The sequence below is a fragment of the Biomphalaria glabrata genome, chromosome 1 (assembly GCF_947242115.1).
Source record: "Biomphalaria glabrata chromosome 1, xgBioGlab47.1, whole genome shotgun sequence".
Lineage (NCBI taxonomy): Eukaryota > Metazoa > Mollusca > Gastropoda > Planorbidae > Biomphalaria > Biomphalaria glabrata.
The window spans coordinates 30,670,568-30,691,477 of record NC_074711.1 but is presented as its reverse complement, the minus strand read 5'-3'; the positions used below and the strand labels follow the sequence as shown (position 1 = coordinate 30,691,477).

At 33.8% G+C, this 20,910-nt stretch overlaps 2 protein-coding genes across 2 annotated transcripts; one reads left to right on the top strand and one right to left on the bottom strand.

Moving 5' to 3' along the window:
* The first annotated feature begins 532 nt into the window (after positions 1-532).
* On the top strand, positions 533-5,306 carry LOC106075043 (lactosylceramide 1,3-N-acetyl-beta-D-glucosaminyltransferase-like). Its single transcript, XM_013235962.2, has one exon. It carries the CDS (start codon positions 867-869, stop codon positions 2,328-2,330), a length of 1,464 nt encoding a protein of 487 aa, XP_013091416.2. The 5' UTR covers positions 533-866; the 3' UTR covers positions 2,331-5,306.
* Positions 5,307-5,510: 204 nt separating this feature from the next.
* LOC106075044 (cytochrome P450 20A1-like) lies at positions 5,511-19,871 on the bottom strand. The gene is made up of 12 exons (XM_013235963.2): positions 19,697-19,871; positions 18,148-18,197; positions 17,795-17,964; positions 13,139-13,284; positions 12,796-12,963; positions 12,204-12,285; positions 11,675-11,842; positions 11,350-11,473; positions 8,667-8,778; positions 7,470-7,534; positions 7,204-7,353; positions 5,511-6,987 (listed from the first exon to the last, which is right to left on the bottom strand). The coding sequence occupies exons 1-12, from the start codon at positions 19,766-19,768 to the stop codon at positions 6,885-6,887; spliced, it is 1,410 nt and encodes a 469-aa protein (XP_013091417.2). The 5' UTR covers positions 19,769-19,871; the 3' UTR covers positions 5,511-6,884.
* Between the last annotated feature and the right edge of the window lie 1,039 nt (positions 19,872-20,910).

Here is a 20,910-nt window from a genome sequence, read left to right as displayed (position 1 = left end):
TTCATTTTACCTTAGGATTGTGATATTGATTTTATTTGACTATTATAATAGTTGCTTCTAGAACTATAATAAAAGTTTCCTTAGAAAAAAATGTTAAATCTAATTGGCAACAAAATTGATTTTTATATGGAAACTACATCAATGTTAATTATGTCTACATTGATTTTTTTTTTAAAGAATCTATAATTAATTACTGTAAAACTTTTACTTAAGTTACAAAATGTACACTTTACATAAAACTCTCCAAAAAGCATCTTCAAAACTAATTGTTCCTTCTTTCAAACCACAAGTTTAGCCCTATTTAAATATTTTACTTAGATGTAATAAACAAACATCATAATTATTCATCTCCTGTATGTAAAAAGTAAGATATTTGTACATTTACTTAAGTAACTTATAGTAATAACTGCTTTCAACTACTTAACAAAAAAAGTATATGCTTAGCAATCCTTTTAAAAAATATTGTTGACTTACAACCTACAGGTACTCAAATATTTTAGCTGTAGCTATTTCAAAGTCATTTTAAATTAATTTGGTATTCATCATGTAAATTTACGTTTTAAAAGGCATCAAATTTCTGAACTTTACTGTAACATTGAATTTAATTAAACTCATGATAGATTTACTGGAGAGCATCTGTTTAGTTCAGAGCTAAAATAAACCATCTGTATGTGTAGTGCAATGGGATTTTTTTTATTTCATCAGGATTTGTAAATATCCTTACAAAAAGTTAATCTTCAATTCTTACAAATTACTTTTCAGTTAAACATTTTATTGCGTTCAAAAGAAAAAAAAAGTACTAATATACAACCATTACCATTAATTTTCTTCTTGAAGTGATTTTTTAAAAATACATTGATCACATTATGGCTTTCATTAATGTGCTGAGGAGAAAAAAAATATTTGTGTATACAGTGTTAATAATGCTTTGCCTTGGTCTTGGAACATTCTTCTTTCAACCATTGGATCCTACAAGGCTTAAGTACCTACAATATCTGGCTTCTGCTAAAGCATATAGGGACAATTTGAGATTTCATTTATTCAAAAACAGAAATACATCTGTAGAAGAATCATTAATCGCTGCTCTGTTGCAATCTGAGGATGCTGAAATAGAGGCCTCTGAGAAAGAAGATGTACCTGAAATGTTGCTCATCAAAGAACCTCCAAAAAATGTTTCAGGTGTGGACATTGGTAATTTAGGACAGAATAAAAGTCAGGTAGTGGAATCCAGTCCTTATGATCCAGACTATTATGAAATGACATTCCCACATTGGTATAACAGCTCTGAAAAAATTGTGGCAAGTTTTGCCAGATATCATCATCTTGACAGAATTCATTTCTGGGGTGCTGCACACAATGATCGCTTCAGACCTCATGAAAATGCTCTGTTTGCGATTCGACGTTATCAGTCACCATGGCTTCTACAGTTTCGTCCACCCGTCCCATTACCTCTTGTTGGTAATGTATGTCAAGGGACTCCTCCTTTTTTACTTATTATTATTCCATCAATGCCCAGAAATCGAATTGGACGAATGGCCATTAGGAAAACATGGGGAAGTGTAGGCCACACAGGTTCATGGCCAAATGGAAAAATCAATGCCAAAGTTCAGATTTTGTTTGTCATGGGACATGAAGTCACTTCACCGAGATTTGACCCAATTATTAGACAAGAAATAGAAGAGTTTAAAGACATTTTGCAATTCGACATGACTGAAGATTACAGAAAACTTACTATTAAAATGCTTGGAACTCTTCGATGGGTGAATGATAACTGTAGAGGATTGGGATTTTTCTTGAAAGCAGATGAAGATACTTTTGTAAATATTCCAGTATTTGTAGATTTCTTACTGCTTAATCAAAATTATTTATGGAAAACTGTTCTAGGCACAATGTATAATGCTCCTTATGTTAGACGATGGGGAAAGTGGAGCTTGTCAATTTTAGAGTATCCTTTTGAACGTTTTCCATCTTATGCTTCTGGAAGCTCTTACCTGATATCTGGAGGGGCCATTGATGACCTGCTGAAAGCCTCAGAGTTTTTTATTCCTATTGCCATTGAAGATGCATTTATTACTGGAATTTTGCCCAAGTCATCAGGGATAAGACGCTATCATACCCCAGCGATGTCTGTGATGGGGGAAGTGAGTTATCTAAAGAGTAACCCTTCAATGTGTGATTTCTTAAGCTCCCGTCTGGCTATCACAGATTGCACCAATGAAATTTTTGATAGAATATGGTTAGCACAACAGATAAACTATTGTAGACAAAATGAAAGATGGGGTCTTGAAGACATTGCTGATAAATGGGCATTTAAGAGGCCAAGCAATTAAAAAGCTTACACTATATCATGGTGGTGAAAAAAAAAGTGTCATTTAAAAAGAAGCAAAGTGAATGAATTAAAGTAAATTGTTATATTTTTATGGATATTTTTAAAGTTGAGAATGGTTGAGATTTAATTTTGTTTTCAAAATCATTAGACCATATAGAAGTGTATTCTAATTATTTAAAGGGAAAATTATCAGTGTTTAGAAGTAACAGAAAAAAAGTAGGCCTCCAAGCCAATATTGTTAGGATGTTCAAATTAAATAATAAAAAAAAATAATTATAATACTGCTATTGTTTTTCAAAAAGAATTTTCATCTCAAGATGGAAAAGGCTGGCAACAGCAATTGTTGTTTAAGTTGGCCTGGAAGCCAATCTTGTCCTGATGTTCACATTAAATTTATTTATTTTTGTTAAATTAATTATATATTTTTTTAAATATAATTTCTTTTTCAAGATGTTTAGGGTTGGCAACAGCAATTGTTGTTTAAGTTGGTCTGAAGCCAATCTTGTCCTGATGTTCACATTAAATTTATTAATTTTTGTTTTAAATTGAATTTTCATATCAAGATGTTGAGGTTTGGCAACAACGATTGTTGGCTCATATTTTTCTCATAACCAACTTACATAAGTTCATCTTCTTTTACATCTACATCAACTTTTACATAAATAAAAAAATCACTACTTTATCAGATTCTCATTGGTCAGTACAAGCGACTCTTTATAACATGTCGATAGCTTTTTAGCAGTAACTTTTCACATAAGCTTATACACAAATTTATCAAGAATAAATGTTGAATCCAATACCTTTGGGATCATTCATGAATATATGTATAGCTCCTCCTTCATGATCGTAGATGAGCACATTTCTCATATCCTATGGACTAAAGATGACTGTAAAGTCCAATCCTCACTTTAAAATGCTGGCCGCATATATGGCATGGGTAGGTTTGGTCAGTTGGAGATACATATATAAATAGAAAAAAAAACTATATGGAGAGCTAGGCTCCTTGATTTGGAAACCACTGCGCAGTCCATCTCATATATTGGTCTAGTCATCTTTACGCTCCAACATAATAATGAGAACGAGGAAGAAGAAGAAAAACATGTATTTGAATAAATAGGCGTATCATCCTAAAATAAGAAAAATTTAATTATGCTAGGCAGCGTAATCCCAATTTGTAATTTTAATAATTCTGTAGGTTAAGATTTTTTTCTTGGATGCTGAAAATAACTTTTTAAATAACACTGCAGCAGTCTGTAATTCTCGAAAAGCACTCCACTACAAGATAACTGATGTAGCCTACTCTCCACAAGCACAAGAATCCATCATTTTTCAAAACAAATGATACCTACTAACATTACTATGTTAAAAAAGTGATTTTTTCATATTAATATGACATACATTTTGTTTTGATATGTTATGTTTTGATATGTTATGAGTCAAATTCCAACTACAGCTTATCTAGTAAATGCTAATGCTTGGAAAAAAAAGGGAAATGAAACGACTGACTGAGAAAAGTATCTTTTTTTTTTAAATATAAAACCATAAACTCTAAACAGGAAAGCTTGCACAAAACTGCATAAAATTACGTGTTATTGTAGTTCAAGCTTAAAATACAAACTTAATAAAGTAAGAAATGTTAACCACGGTTAGTTTCAAATTAGCAATTATTTAGCATGTACAAGGCAAATGAGAGTATATAATTTCAAATAAGAAACTGTTATGTTACTCGAAGGACATTGACTTTGTTACCAATATTTCTAATGAACAGTGGAAGACAGATTTCTTATTCTGGATAACAACTATTGCAATGCAATTTCTACAAGCAAGCTAAAGAAAACAGGTTTTGACATTTTCCTTTGCTGAAAGAGGAAACTATTTCTAGTGAAATGACTAAAAGTACAACACTTATTAAGATTCCTTAACTATGCAATTTATAAAAGCAAATTTTAAGACGTCATGAGCCAGTTTTCAATACCTTCAGTTCACCACTTAGTGAAGAAGCTGATTCTGCTCCAGAGGACATACCTCCAAACAAAGAGACGTTTCAGTCAGTACTTCCACAGGAGTCTAATGGGTGCCAGAAGCTGTTCACACTATTTATGTACATATACATCTGTTCTTCTAATCTTACATGTTGGAGGTTTAACTGAGATTAACCGCGCAGTGGCTTCCAGATCAGGCAGTTCTCAGAATAGCTTTTGTTCTATAGGAGGGCTTTGTGGCCAGAGTCTTTTTCTTGATTTAGTATGCAGCGTTGAAGGACATGGTCAGCCATCTCTGGTGTTGCTCCACAAGGGTAGGTTTAGCTCGTTCCAATATTTAACTTCCGGAACATACATTGTCTCATTTGTGTGGAAACTAAACAAGCATAATCACTGGTCGACGTTGACTGATTGTATTTTGACAGTAGTCACAAGCGTAACAGCTAGTAAGCTAGTTCTACAGTTTCGGAACATTATGCACGAGTGTAAAAAGTAAAATACTACACATTAAGTACAACTGTATATTTGTGATATAAAAAGGCAACAAAATTTGTTAAAAAATCGTAAAATTGGCTTCAAAAATTAATTGCTAACTCGTGTCGTAATTCCTCAAGTGGTGTGGAAGCAAAAAAGAAACATGAATATAATACAGTGTACATTTAAAAGGCATTTTCACAGTTAGCAAGCGTATCTTTTTTCTAAGTTGTGTGTGTGTATATATATATATATGTGCAGCCCGCCATTCCCATTTTTTTTTTAAATGCGGCCCTCGATACAAAAAGGTTGCCCACCCCTGATTTAGGACAATGTAATAGTTCTGTAATTTAATAAATTGTAAGTGTCCTAGTTGTAAAGCTGTTGCTTTTTTAATATAAATTTTTTGTTGTACCCCCTTACCAGTGTAAGCTTGTTGAAATGTTCTAAGATATATCAAACTGCAGAAATGTTTTTATATGAACCAATAAAGAAATGTACACATTGTCATCATAAACATTGTCATGAGTCTTGCTGATCAATATACAAAATGTTGTACAATTTGTCTACTCCTTGCTGAATGTATACTTGTATTTCTACATTGGACAAGTTGAAAGTTTGACACTTTTAATGAACATAACCTGGAACTATTATTCACTATAAAGATATAATAAAGGAGACAGAATAAGCTAAGACTATAAAGTAAAAAAAAACACCAACAAACATTGAATGCTGATTGCATAACAGCATGCATGCTTTAATACCAATCTTTCAATATAAACATTATATTAATTAGTTCATAATGAGAAAGACTCAAGAAAATTCATTTCATAGTCAATAAAAGATGCCAATTATAAACATAATTCAGCATAAGTTTTGCTTTAAAGAAACAGAAACAAATAAATTAATTAAAAATATCTAAGTGATTGATATTTTAATAAAAAACATTATAAACTATAACTTTGTTGAACATAAAAACAAAACAAATGTTCGGTTGGACTAGATATTTTCTTTCTTGTCAATGAACCAAATACTATACCACATAAGGAGGTCTCTAGAAAATGCTACCTATGTTTAAAAACAAAATCAAAATGACACATTTTTCACTAAGCTCAAATTAGTGATATTAGAAAAAATATAATTATTTCAATGGTATGTAATGCAAAATGATCACTAGCTGATATTTTTGTTAAAAAGTAAAACTAATGATAATGAAACAAAACATTGTTAATGAAAAGGACTATGGGAAACAGGAGGATCATGCCAACTTATTTATGTAATTATCAATAGAATTTAAAGAAACAGAACACAACAAATAACACCATGACCCCAGAACAACACAAGTAAACCCCATTACCAAATAAACTTAAATGTTGTTCTTTTGTAACATGTTTGTGTCTACAAAAACACATTTACTGTGCATGTGTAAAAAAAACAACTGCTTAAAAAAAATTAACTAATTTTTAAAAGATTCATAACCTATCCATCAAATGAACTGTAATTGAAATGTTGAACTTAGAGCTAACCCTATATGCCAATTTAAATTTCATTTATTTTTCCTAGTAAAGATTCATATTCATTACAAACATACATGGTAAACTTAGATTGTAAGAAATTTAATGAACAAACTACTTACTTAAATTATAATTAAAAAGTAGAAAGATCTTGACATGACTCATGTCTAGATACATGAGCATTTTGGTTTCATCAATCAGCTAACAAATAGTTATGTTTTTTTTTTTATTATTAAAAGATCAAACAGGATAATTTCACAAATTTAAATTGAATTCTAAGATTGTAAGTAAAAATAAAAAAAAAAAAAATCATTTTTGTCTTCAACAATGTAAATAATGATCTTGAAATTTAATATGTACAGTGAAAATGCCTATTTATAAAGATAATCTGCATTCTTCAGCAATAAGGATAATGAAAATGAACTATACATGTTATTTTGTAATTGAAGGACATGAGAATAATTGTTTGAAAAATTCATTTCCATTCATTTATGAACACCAATTATGTTCTTGTTTCATTCATTGCAATATAAAATTACTTCTACAAACAGAATGTGACTGAAAGATAACTATGTTCAACAGATACTACTTCCTTTTGGAAACTTTCACCCACACTTCATCAAGTGGATGTGTTACCAAGCCATACACAGGTTGGGCTACTTGATCATCACATAGGCTGACTTCAAATCTGATTTAAGAATTAAGTGGAAAATATCTTTTAAAAAGGGTTATTATTTCATAGATTTGAACAATCAAAGTCTACCTACGTCATTAGTCTGTCTTACTACGTCATTACTTTTACCGTCGCTAAAACAATACACAATATATTTATCTAACAAAACTAACCTACTCTCTAAACTAGTACATAACAATCAGCTAGAACTCTCAAAAGAACTTTATTTACCTTCTTAATAAGGTGCTAAGTAACACAGAGGACTCCATATAAGCAAACTTGTACCCTGGACATTTGCGTTTACCAGCAAAACCAAAAGGACTAAATGCATATGGGGATCTGTTTTTGCTTTGCTCAACGCTGAAGCGATCTGGATCAAATCTGAACAGAAAAAAAGAAGAGGTGCACAATGTATCAGGTTTAACATTGGAATAAAATAACTTTTAAAAAAAGTTTAAATGATCTCATAGCAGTAATATAATGAAGACAAAATTTACTTGTTAGGTAATGGCCAAAGTGTTTCATCTTGAAGTACCACACCTAGAGCCTGAATCACTGGAGTCTAGAAAATCAATTGAAATACAATTAGCTACAATATACTTACATTACAACATTATTTAGGACAATAATATCAAATATTGTAGAATTGAAATCCTTTCTTTTGTTGATAGGTTACTTAAGGAAAAAAAAAAACTACATGATTTGTTACAATAAAGTGAAAGTGTAAGATATTTGTACTCTTATCTTATATAATACAGACGTTACTTCAAAAAAGAAGATGATTACGTCCTACGCGTCATGCATTTAGTCATGCATATTAATCAATGACTTAAATTCTGCCAAGTCACTGGTTTTCCTGGCTAGCTCAGGCAACCCATTCCATGCTCTAATAGCACTAGGGAAGAAGGAGTATTTGTACAAATTTGTCCTAGCATATGGGACGAGGAATGTGCCTTTATCTTTGTGTCTTTCAGAGTATTTTATTAAATTTTGTTTTTGTATTTGAAGATTATGGTTCAGTGTTTTATGTATTATTGCTACTTTACTTTTGAGCCTTCTGTCCTGAAGGCTTTCTAAATTTAGTGATTTTACTAAAGGTGTTACTCTAGTCAAATGTGAATATTCGTTTGTTATGAATCGCACTGCTCTATTTTGTGTCTGTTCTAGTTTCTTAATGTTTTCTTGAGTTGAGGGGTCCCAAACAGAAGATGCATATTCTATTATTGGCCTAACCAAGGTTAAATAACTCTAACAATAATAACTTATATTAATGTAGGATTTAACTTGCTTTAACAAAATATCTTATGTTCTTTAGAGTGGTTTAAAATAGTATTTATTTATGACATTACATAGAACATATTGATTATTTTTTCTAGCCTTTCAATTTTTATTATGTAATAAAAAAGAACAGACTATATTGGGCAGGTCACCTTGAAAGAATGTCAGAGAACAGATGGGCAAAAATTGTATACTAGCAAAAAAACAAAAGGCAGGCAACCCAAAGGCAGACCACAAATGGATTGATGATGTGGAGGCAGATCTACAACAACCTATTGTGGAGATGTAAGGCTTAGGAGAGATCCGAATGGAGGGATGTCTGAGGCAAGCCAGAGCCCTCAGTGGGGTGTTGCGCCACTAGGATGGATGGATGGATTTCATTTCATTGATCAAAATGCAAGAAAAAAAAAGATTACATTTTTAGGAACTTTGTGGCCACCCAACTCTGTATCAAAATCCTGACACCTAGCAGTCCATGGAGTGATAACAGCACAGCGAAGAGTCTCATTTATAACTTGATTCAAATAACTGAAGAGAATACAAAGTATGTTAAAGCATAAAACTGATTGATCTTAAGCGCAGCAGTATGGCAATACAATGTAAAGTTGATGCTGAAGTCAGGGTGCCCATTATTTTTTAAACCATAATCTGAAATTGAATCCTGAAAATTCTGTAAGACCCTGAAATCATGGATTACATCATTTAAAAAAAAATGAAACCCATAGTCCAAATTTTACTTTGATCTTTGATAAAAAGAATGTTGCAATCAAAAGCACATGTTAAAAGCATTTCTCAAATTGTAGGGCATATTCTTTGACAAAGGGGGCATACATTTATTTTTCAAGAAACAAATAATCTGTTGTATATACACTGTAGTTATGTATACTTTTTTTTTAGAGGTCATGCAACAAAATTTTTTTGAAGAAAACATTTCAATATGTGTTCCTTAAGGCAATGCTACTCAACTTTATTATGTCAGACAGTCAAATTTCTCTACATCATTCTCATGATGACTTTAGTGCAACTAAGAATGAGCACATAAGAATGCCTTGCTTAACATGACAATGATGTAATGATTATCACACACAGTTCAAACATATTGTAATGACCATGTTCTGTAGTGACTCTATGGCTGCGCACCAGTGCACTATAAAGAGACTAAATGAATGGAAAGAAAGGAAGAGGAAGTGTGATGATTTTAGACCAAATTGATCAAATGGTGTTGCAAGTAAAAGGAGGAATAGACTGGTTGGTGAAGAAGCAGTTGTCTGTAGACTCTTTGATGAAGAAGAAGTTGCATGGTCAGGAATGTGGCTGCACCAACAGTGGTGACGAAGACGCTGGGGATTGGAGCGTTGTCTGTGACTGTGTTGTGGGCAAGTCTTGTAGGTGTGACTTTCAAGACGAGAAATGTGACAACGATTGCTGCAACGCTCTCAATGGTATGTATCAAATCGATAGGAAAGAGACAAATGGAGAAACAAGAGAAGTCTGTTATGTGCCTCAACCTTTTGTTCCTGATATACCTACAACAAGTACCTCAATGAACCGGACAGATCAAGCCTGTTACTGTGGACCTTTAAGATCTTTGCCTATCTGCAGGTGCTGATGAGGGAAATTTGAAGCTCGACAACTGCAACCAGAAGTTTAGCATGAACTGTATGGATGGTGCATCACACAGAGAATTTAGATGCCAAGAAAACCACCAACAAAGCAGGTGTACTTTTGCCATCATCATCGACATTGGCATAGACGAATGTCAGTCAATCCAGGCTAAATCTGAGTTTTCAAGAGGAAGACATCTTCAACTTGAAGGGACTTATCTCCTAGATGTGAGACTGTTAGCTGAGGATGACCACAGCGCATTGGACTTTGTTTCCAATGTGGCTGCATGTGAACCTGCAGCTCTCTTGGGAGGCGTCTGTTGGGAGGGTCTGCTGAAGCAGCATATCCAATCAACAACTGTGTTGACGAAAACAGTGCTCGACACTATCTCTCTATGTGTCAAACGATCACATCATCATCTCAAGAACAGACTGGTCAACTGGAAGAAGAGAAAGTGACGGACGCAGAGAATAGTGTAGATGACTTCATGGGGAACAAGTTCTGTGCCATTCGTGGCTCCCACAGATCGACCTCCACCTGAACTGTCAAACCTCCACTGCACTGTTGTGAACCTGTCTCTTTTCAGGACAAAAAGTGCTAAGAAGCGGGCGATGTTATAAGCCTACCACGCACATTGTCATCCAAGATAGTGCAGAAGGTGCGCACTATTAGATACTAGACTGAGAAGGATGTTGACATTAGGAAGAAGATAAGGGAGTTCCGCCCAAGTCTAGAGCTGATGAAGATGCTGTGCTCAAGGCAGACGATGTTTTAATTATGTGTGAAGTCCCCATGTAAATAAACATATACATCTTGTTGAGTTGCCTCCCTTAAATTATGAATATGTACACTACATGCACTTCAAATGACTCTCAGTTTCAGCACTTCTTACCTTCTTTGAAGCATAGAGCAATTTAATTTTTAAATTTAAGATGACAATTGCACTACAGACACCAGAGGAATGCATTACTGCTGTTCAGAATGTAGGAAAATACTTGATGCTAGGGAATGGCCCTGGATCCTGCTGTAGGAAAGTTTGCCTAGGCTCCTTAAGGAAAAGGGAGCACAAACATAAATTTTACGGTGTAAAAACATCAAGCTGACATTCTAACCACTCTGCTAGTGAAGTGCATATGACAATGAAGATTGTATAGTCATCTATTGTTTGTTTCAAAATTACTTGTAAGTGGTAATCGATAAAGGGGACTAATACCACCACCTCAGCCAAGTGCTATTTCTTTCCCTTGTTTGAGGTACAAAGCAAAATAATTAATTACCAATAGCCAAAAGTTAATTAACTAATTAATTTTAATTAAGTTAATTTTTTTTATTGATCCTTGTGTTGTCAGGTAAAAGAAATAATTGTTCAAAATTTCATTTTCATCCAAGAATGAGTGTCAAAGAAATAACGTGTACAAACTTTTTACCAGACAGATAGAGTGAGTTTATATAAGCTTAGTAAATATATACATATATTTTTATATATATAGTTACCTTAGCTGCCCATATGTTTTATTATCAACTTCATCTTTGTCCCCAAGAACTTTCACTATTTCTGAGTACAGTTTAGTTTGTATATCCTTGTGTGTGGCCAAAAAGTAGATACACCAGGTAAGTACTGTGGAGAAAAGTATATTTAACAGTGAGCATCATATTAATTTAATAAATAAAAAAAGAAATTCATATATATATCTATAAAAGAATTTGATCAATATTCTAAAAATCTATTAGTGTTTAATAAAAAGACAATGTCATGGTACATACAGACACAAGTAAAAGTCATAATTTGAGGTGGATGAATTCAAAGCAGTTAACTCACAATTTGCTGTAGTGTGAAATGCCTCTACTAAATATGTGATGATGTCACTACTTATGATTTCCTCAGATGTATTCAACTGTACAATTTCATCAAGGAGAAGATGGCCTTTCTTTTGTGCAGCGCGAAGATCCACAATTTTTTTGACAGTACTTTTTAAATAGTTAACAGCTGCCATTAAAAATGTAAACGGAATGTTATTTTCTTAGCATTTGGATAAGCATTCTTAAAAAGCAAAGTAAGTAACTATAAATAACTAATAAATACTTGATGCTACTGCAGCATTAGTAAGAAAAATTATCATGTAATCCTTTTGGGGATCGGAGGGCAAAGAGGTCATCATCCAAGCTTTCTTTACTTCCATTGACAACACCAAGTCAGAGCTGGGTACACTCTACAAAGGTGTCATTAAAAAAAACCCAAAATTCAAATTATTTCTTCACTGAGATCCTTGGTTCTCAAGCCAAGTGATTTAACCCATTAATATTGTGTCCCCTAAAATAATATAAAATCTAAAAAAAAATTCTTTAACCTTCATCTAGCTGTTTTGTTCTAGGACTGTTCTCACTTGGTACCACAGGATCAGTTAAACGGTGCTCCATTTCACCCCAAGCCTGATGTAAAATATGTACAAAATATGCATCAAACACATTTCATCTGTTTAGTGAAAATCTTGTGGGAAATTTACATTTAGAAAATAGGCCTATATCATTTAAATATTCAATTATAGCCATATATAGTTGGCAAGAAGTTGTTGTTTACATTAAATTTTTTTTTTTATCAATGTGTTTTCACAATGATAAGACAAGAATCCTGGAATTGGAAAAAGAGAAAGCTTTCTAAAAGAAAGAGTAGGTAAAAGGGTGAAGAGAGGACCTTCCAAGTAATGTGTATGATCTTCCACACACACTGTGCCACTCAAAGCATCTAAATTAGATTTTAACATCTTAAAATTTTTTTGTAAGTAGATTTTTTCTTCACATCTAAGAAAAATTTAATTAGCTTAAAAATAAAAAAAAATTGATAAAGAAAAAATATATTAATTAAAAACTTAATACATTTGTAAATAATAAAAAATGACATTCTTAAATTCCATTGTAAGAAATAATGAGTCATTTTATTACCTTATCATAAGCATTTCTGATGCTCAAAAGCAGTTTTTCATCATTGAAACTTTCTCCTACTAAAGTAAATAGAGCTGCTTTGATGGAGTATTTAAACATTTCTTCTGAAAGAGGTATGTGGTCATGCTCAGTTTTCTGTGACCAACTTTTCTCCACTGAATGAGAAATCTTAAAAATAAAATGTAATTTTAAATATTGTCAGACTGGATCTTTAAGACAGTAGTAAATCATAACTTCTACAAGAATAAGCATAACTTCTACAAGAATCAGCATCTTTTACAAGTGTGTTAAATATATGAAATTATTAATATAATCATGCACAAAGATTAAACTAGAAACTGACTTTTTGAAAATGTTCATAATAAGTAATAAGTTGATCATGTTCAAATGAACGGTCATAAAATTGTCTCCGTTTGCGTCCTTCTGAGCCATTTGTGTATTGAATACTTAATGGTCCAATCAATGGTTCATACAACTTGAATAGTTCAGCTGTAGAAAAAAAGTATACCATCTTAATATATAAAGTAAAATGTAAGTAATATGTTTGTATATCCCACAAAGAAATTAAAACTATTTAACTACTCTTGATTAAACTTGGCATAAATTTTTGTTGTTTAAATCATGGCTGAGGAGGGCCCTAAAAATAAAAAAAAAAAAAACCTAAATATATCTTTATTAAAGAATGAAACCTTAACACAAATTAGGTAAACCTGTTTTCATATTTTTTATATTTGATATGAATCTCGGCTAAATGGGTAAACCCATTTTCAAACTCTACTTTTATTTTCAAGGCAAAATGTTTTTAATGTGAAGGGAACATTCGCCATGTTTGACATAAATCTAAATAAAATCCACAAGAACAGTAATACCCAAACTAAGGCCTGCAGGCTATCTGGCTAGTAATATATATATAATAATAATAATAATAATAAAACCAACACCTGGCTTTGACGTACAAATTGATCGGTAAGGACACTCCCCCTTATTATAAATACTCTCCGCAAGAGGTTCTCTGGTCTACTGAACATCTGCTGTACTGGGATAGGCCTATTCTGACCGACAAAACGGTAGATTTCAATCGCCCGGATCTGCTGTTCATCGATAAAAAAGAAAAAACCGCTACCATTATCGATATCGCCGTACCACTGTCTCATTATTTAAGAAAAACTGAGATAGAAAAACAAAGAAAATATGGGAACCTAGGCTTGGAGATTAAGCGTCTATGGAAATTGTCCAAAATAACAATATACCCCATTGTTATATCAACCGAGGGGATAATAACAACTGACCTCACAGACACCTTCAAGGCCCTTAACATTCCTAGGAACATCTTCGTTGCCTGTCAGAGGGCGGTACTGCTGCAGACCTGCCACATCACCAGAAAATTCCTCAGTGGAAACTGTTAAAGGGACTACGATGAATTTTGTTTCTATTTAGCGAAACTCGACCCTGGCAGCACCAGAGAATGACTACTTGTTCATTTCTAACATAATAATAATAAGGCATGTCTTCGAGTCTGAAGATTAGTGAGGAATGCAGTATTTCCAGTGGCTGCGCAGTCCAAGCTGAGACCTACATATTTTGCCACATCCAGGGCAAGCATAACCATTGTCCCCAGGTGGTCGATTTAGATTTTCTTTTCGCCGTCTGTGTTTGTCCTCGGCAGCAGATTTTCTTTTGGTCTCAAATGTGTATCCTAAGGCCTTCGTGAGTGACCTCCAGCTGTCTCGTTCTCATGCAACCAGGTGCTCTCATCTATGTCAGCCAAGGAAAGGTGACGCCTAAGCTGGTCTTTGAAGCGTTTCCATGGGGCGCCTCTGCTACGTCAACCACCTTTTAGCTTACGAAAAAAGACTGCCTTTGGGATATGTTTGTCTCCCATACGGGATACGTGCCCTACCCAGCGTAACTGTCGGACCAAAAGAAGTCCCTCTATACTGTCCATACCGGCGTTCGCAAGGACATCGCTGTTTGTAGTGTGGTCTTGCCACCGTATGTCCATGATGGAGCGCAAGCATCTTTGGTTGAAGCGCTCAAGAAATCTTAGATGTTTCCTGAATAGTGTCCATGTCTCAGAGCCATACAGAAGGGTTGAGAGAACCACCGCCTGGTAGACACTGATTTTTGTAGGCAGGTGGAGCGATCTGTTCCGCCAAACTCTCACCTGAAGGCATCCAAAAGCGCTACTGGCCCTGGCCAGACGATTATCAACTTCCCTTGAAAGTGAGGCGTCATTTGACACTATACTACCTAGATATGTGAAGTGGTCTACCACAATATATATATATATATATATATATATATATATATATATATATATATATATATATATCTGTGGCATTTTACGTCTTGAGAGATGATCTTTTCCATTTGCAACTTCTTGTGTGACTAAAGAGGCCAATCCTTGATACACAGCTGCGATCGCAGGTTGGGTATATATAATCACCAGGCGCCGTTGCATTTTCACCCTTCTTTCTGCTTCTGTTCTGTATGACATCTGCAATCCGTGTCCCTTCTTATATGCTCTCTCTCCATGTGGATCTATCCAGTGCCACCTCTTCCCAGCTGCCAGTGTTGATTTTGAAGAGTTTCATGTCGCGTTTGCATACATCCGTATAACGTAAAAGTGGGCGACCAGTGGCTCTCCTGCCTTCTATTAGATCGCCATACAGGATGTCCTGTGGAAGTCAACCTACTGGCATTCTACGAACGTGGCCAAGCCAGCCGAGGCGTCTGCTGCTGATAACAGAGTGGATGTCCTGGCACCCTGCTCTTTGTAGCACTTCCTCATTGGTTATCTTATCTTGCCACCTTATTTTAAAGATCTGCCTTAGGCATCGGAGGAGGAAGACATTCAGCTTTCTTTCCTGTCATGACTAGGTTGACCATGTTTCACTTCCGTACAGCAAAGTGCTCAACACACAGGTCCGGTAGACTAGGGCTTTAGTATTGTTAGTCAGCAATATAATAATTTAGCCAATATCTCCTCTGTCCCTTGACTTTCATTCTGTGACATTTTGTATAACCAAATCCCTCAATTCTTTTATGTTGTCCAGCCAGCTTTTCTTTTGATAACCATTTATTCCTGCTTCCTCAACTGTACTTTAAAAGATCACTTTTGACAGTGAGTCATGTCTTACATTATGACCAAAGCAAGCCACTTCACAGGAATGAAGAGTAACTACTTTTTGTCAGCCAGAGTGCAGATGTGTTAAAGTTCAAACTCATTAGTCTTCTTTTCCTATGGTATCTGATACCTATCAGTTTTCAGTAGCAATTACTCTCAAAGGCTTGAATTTTTCTACTCTCAAAGGCTTGAATTTTTCTATCAGCCACACATTCAGTGTTCAACTTTTACACCCATATGAAGTACAGAGACCACTAGCAAAGAATACTGTTTTATTTTTACTTAAAAGCTAATGTTACTCTTCCAGATTTTCCACAGTTTGCTTATGACAGCGGATACCAAGTTTAAACAGGTTTTTCTCTTTTATTTTGATCCTCCATTTCTTGTTGTGTTTGAACCTAGAAATTTAAATGAGTCAACTTCTTCTCATGTTTGGCCACTCAAATGTATGTAAAATCTCATACTATCTCCACCACAAAGTAGTATTGTGTGTTTTTTCAGCAATGATTTCCATGCATATTGCTCTAGGTGCAGCATCCAGTTTTGACATAATATCTTGTACCTGGTCTAAATTTTCTCCAATGAGGTCTATATCATCTGCAAACTTGAGATTGGAAATAGGCCAACTGGTTATACTCAAACTAGTAGAAAATCATTTTAGAGTTTCCATCAGAATATGCTCCAGCAATATGTTAAAAAGAGCTGGAGAGAGAATGCATCCTTCCAACACTCTTATAGATGTCCTAAAACTTTCTTAAGTTTGGTTGTCCAGAAGTACTGAGCTATTTGCATTTTGGTATAGGGCTTGATAACATTAATTATATTTTTAGCTATGTTGAGCAGAGCTCCCTCATCACTTACCATATGCCAAACTGAGTAAAATGCTTTTATGAAGTCTATGTAATAACAGTTTTTTTAAAGATATTTTTCTTTTAACAGTCTGATATTAAATATTTGTTCAACAGTGCTTCTACCAGCTCTTGAAACCTGCCTGTTATTCAGAAAGGATCTCATCAGCCTTACTCTTGAGTCTGTCAAAAATAATTCTTAGAATTATCTTTCTTGGATGATTGTCAGACTTATTGTTCTGTAGTTTTGGTCTTGTCTCAAATTTCTTTTCTTGGGCAATGGAACAATTAAATATTGGGTCCATTCTTTTGGAAATGTTTTTTCAACCTATACTTTCTGGCAGATTGCCCTAAAACATTTAATTATATGTGAGCTGCTGTATATTAAAAGTTCTGATGATATGTTATCAATTGCAGACAACTTGTCCCCTTTTTTATCTGGTGTGTGCCATGTGGTTATTCTGGATGGTTTGTTTCAGAATAAGGTGTTAGCTATGTACAGTGATTTTGTAACTGCTGGCAAACTCTAAGAGCCTCATTCCTCTATTGTTGGCTTTTACTAACCCAAAACTTCCAGTGGTTCCTGCCCTTACTCAAATGCATCCTTTCATATCCTAACATTTCAGTCTTCCATAGTAATGACAATATCCTTTTTCAGAACTTCTTTGATGCAGTCATATATTTCTTAGTAGAAGCTCTCTACTACCTCCTCTTAATAATCAGACATTGAGGCTACACTTAAATACTTGTTATACCGAGAGGTCTAACCCTGACTCAAATGATGATTATCCTGCTGTTTTACAGATTTACAGCTTATAATGCAATTAGCTTTCCCTTTGTGGACTATAAAAATAACACTGCATTAATGATTCCTTTCACCATTATACTAAGCTAAAAACCAACATTGAATTCATAGAGCAATTTTCGTTTAATTAGGTTGTAATAAATTAAAGGCAAATTCATATTCAGACACTTATGCAGAGCCACCTACATAAACATTAAAATAAACAGTACTCATACTTACAAGGCTTATCAAATACATTAGCATGGGCTTTAAACAGTTCTGGAGAGGCAATACTGACCACATAGACTTGGCCCCACCAGAAACCTGTTATAGGGCCAAACCTAGCATGTGTTTCTACAAGAAATTCATGCAGACTTCCAGCACGAGCTATGTCACTCAAATTTCCATCTCTAATTAAAAAAAAAACAAAAAAAAACAACATAAAATAAAATAAACAAGATTATAATGATAGCAAATAAAACTTTTTTTTTTTAAAGTATACATACATACATACAATAAAAAATAATAAATGAAATATTGAAATAAATTGCCTATAAAATGTGTGAACTTGTGAACAAAGGTTTTGAACTTACTCTGTTGTAGAAGGATCCAAACCTGGAATGGTGGTCACTTTCTTTGAACTCTTAATTGTAAACAAAGAAAATGTCACTTTATTAGCCGCTAAACAAAAATTATACACATACACAGACAGTGGCGTAACATTCATGCGCGAAGGTGTTCAATGAGCCTGGGCCCACGACCATTAGGGGCCCACAGCCTGTGGAGTAACAACAATGGCTCAAAGGGGTTTATTACACTTGGGCCCATGACTCTTGACTAGTGGGGGCCCATGTGAAAGCTTACGGATGACACTAAAGTCCTGATGTTAATGAATTAATTTTTCGACACAGTTGATAATTATTCAATTTTTTCAAAGCTCAATCTGTTTCTTTTTTTTAAAATTTAAAATGTGTTATAACAACTCTTCTTACCTCTAATTGACTTAACTGTTTCTGAAAATCTTAACTGAATTTCTACTGTGTTAATTAAGTAACAAACAAGTCTCAACAGTTGTGATTCTAAGACTTTTGTATCCGAGCCAATGAAGTAGATAGTTTGAAATAGAGTAAAATACTCCTTTAGGACGACAGCCTCCTCAGAAGTCTTCATCACATTGTCTTGTGTTTGTATTGTGTAAAAAATTGTTCATGTAATCATTAGAACAGAATACAAAAAAAAAAAAAGAAAAAGAAGTAGATCTAGATGAAATCTAAACAAAATAAACAAAAATAACATTAAATATTTAGCAAGCTAACTAAACACCATAGTAATGAATAGTATGTCATGTTTTATATGAATCATTTATTTTAAGTTGAATATGTTTGTGCTGTCACAATGAATGGCGAAACCAAATTGCTTAATTGGGGAGTACGTTTATAACAATTACAAAGATCTAGAAAATAGAATAGTGAATAGATATAGAATATAGATCTAGTCTAGATCTATTACTATCAGTATCAGTATCTAGATTCTAAATCTATCAGACTATGATTGGATATCACTATGACCGACTATGTCTATAAGTAGTATAACTATAATTTAAGTCACTATCACTATACTTATACTTCTTATACACATACTCATACAATATACAGTCTATACTACTATACTAGGCTAGGGTGTACTAGTACTGAGAGTACTACTAATCTAGAGACTATATTATATATCTATTCTAGTATGATATTATAATATATAGACTATACTGTCTATACATATACTAGAATCTTTAGAATCTATACTCAGTCTCAGTATTATGAATTATTTCAATTATGTTATGAGTATGAGTATACTCAGACTCAGTATAATAATAATAATAATTAACATAATAATTACTAATTATAGATCTAGATTCTAGAATGACAGAGTCTAATTATTTTTATAATAGTATTAATAGAGGGCGGAAATTACCTAATACTACTAATAGGGCATAGCCATAGGCCATAGGCATGATAGGGCCTAAGGCCTAAGCCTAAGGCTAATACTACTAATATAGATCTCCTACTAGTTATTTAATTATAGTACTATTAATACTGGCGTCACGGTAGACGGCCTAATACTGACTAGATTCTATACTTAACTTACAGGATAAATCCATATGATTGCAATAAGTAAAACTGCAAGAAATGTAACTGCAAAAATAACAAAATCAAGCATTTTGTTACAGTGCAAAAAATATCTTTTTCATAACAGTATCCATAAATACCCTTAATTCTATTAGAATTCCAATACAGCACAGTAACGGAGAGTTGCTAGCCTTTGTTTACGTGAACGTGGCCTTTTCAGTGGCCTTGAACTTTACATTAGTTTTTCAAAGTTTTCACTAGATCTACACTAGACATCTAGTTAGTACAGTGTTTCTCAAACTTTTTTGTCTGGCGGCACAGTAAAAAAAACTACAAAAATTTCGCGGCACACCACGAAGAGCAATAGTTATTTTATAATAAAAAGAACAACAGATTTTTACCTGTTTTTAAGTATTACATTTAATGTGAAGGGTGTGCCTGTTTTCGAGAGCTAATGCGATCTAATCGAGGCTCCAAAGTCAACAAACAAACTCACATTTCATCGTCTATTGTAAGAAGTCTCTCTTTTCTTAGACTTGATTTCAATCAGTACTGAAATCCAAACTGACACAATCATGAAGTTGCAAATGGAAGAATTATTTTGATTGCTTTTAAACTGATCGCAGGATATAACTTGTTGATTGAAATCCAAAACACATCCAGGCTTTTCTCGGCATAACTTGACTTAAGAACTGCATCGTTTTTTAAATCAATTAGCTGCTCTACTTCTTCAGTTGTCAGATTTGTAGCTTCATTGTTTCCAAATAGATAGCTGATCCATCCATCCTCATTACTTCCAACTGTTGGGAAGTAATGCTGTAATGCCGACTGCAGGTGTGTCAAAGTGTGCAGAATTTCGGGGGTGATTTCTTTATTTCAAGCGCATTTATTGTAAGTAGGAGAAGGACGCCTTTCGCGATCTTACTTTGCCACAAAGACAATTTTTCACCAAATGACTTTCAGTTTTGAGGATGCAGTGATGATGGTTTCCGATGGTCATTGAAGACTTAAATTCAATTAATTTAATTTGTCAAATAAATCAGAGAGAAATGTCACCTTAACCCACCAGATCTCGTCATGAATAGAAAATCCGAAGTCTTTTTTTTTTCAGCCTCCAAGAATGAAATCAGCTCAGCCTTAAGTTAGACGACACGCTTTAACAGTTTTCCCCTGGAGAGCCAACGGACGTTGGTGTGATACAGGAGACATTTGTAGTCTGAATCCATTGCTTCA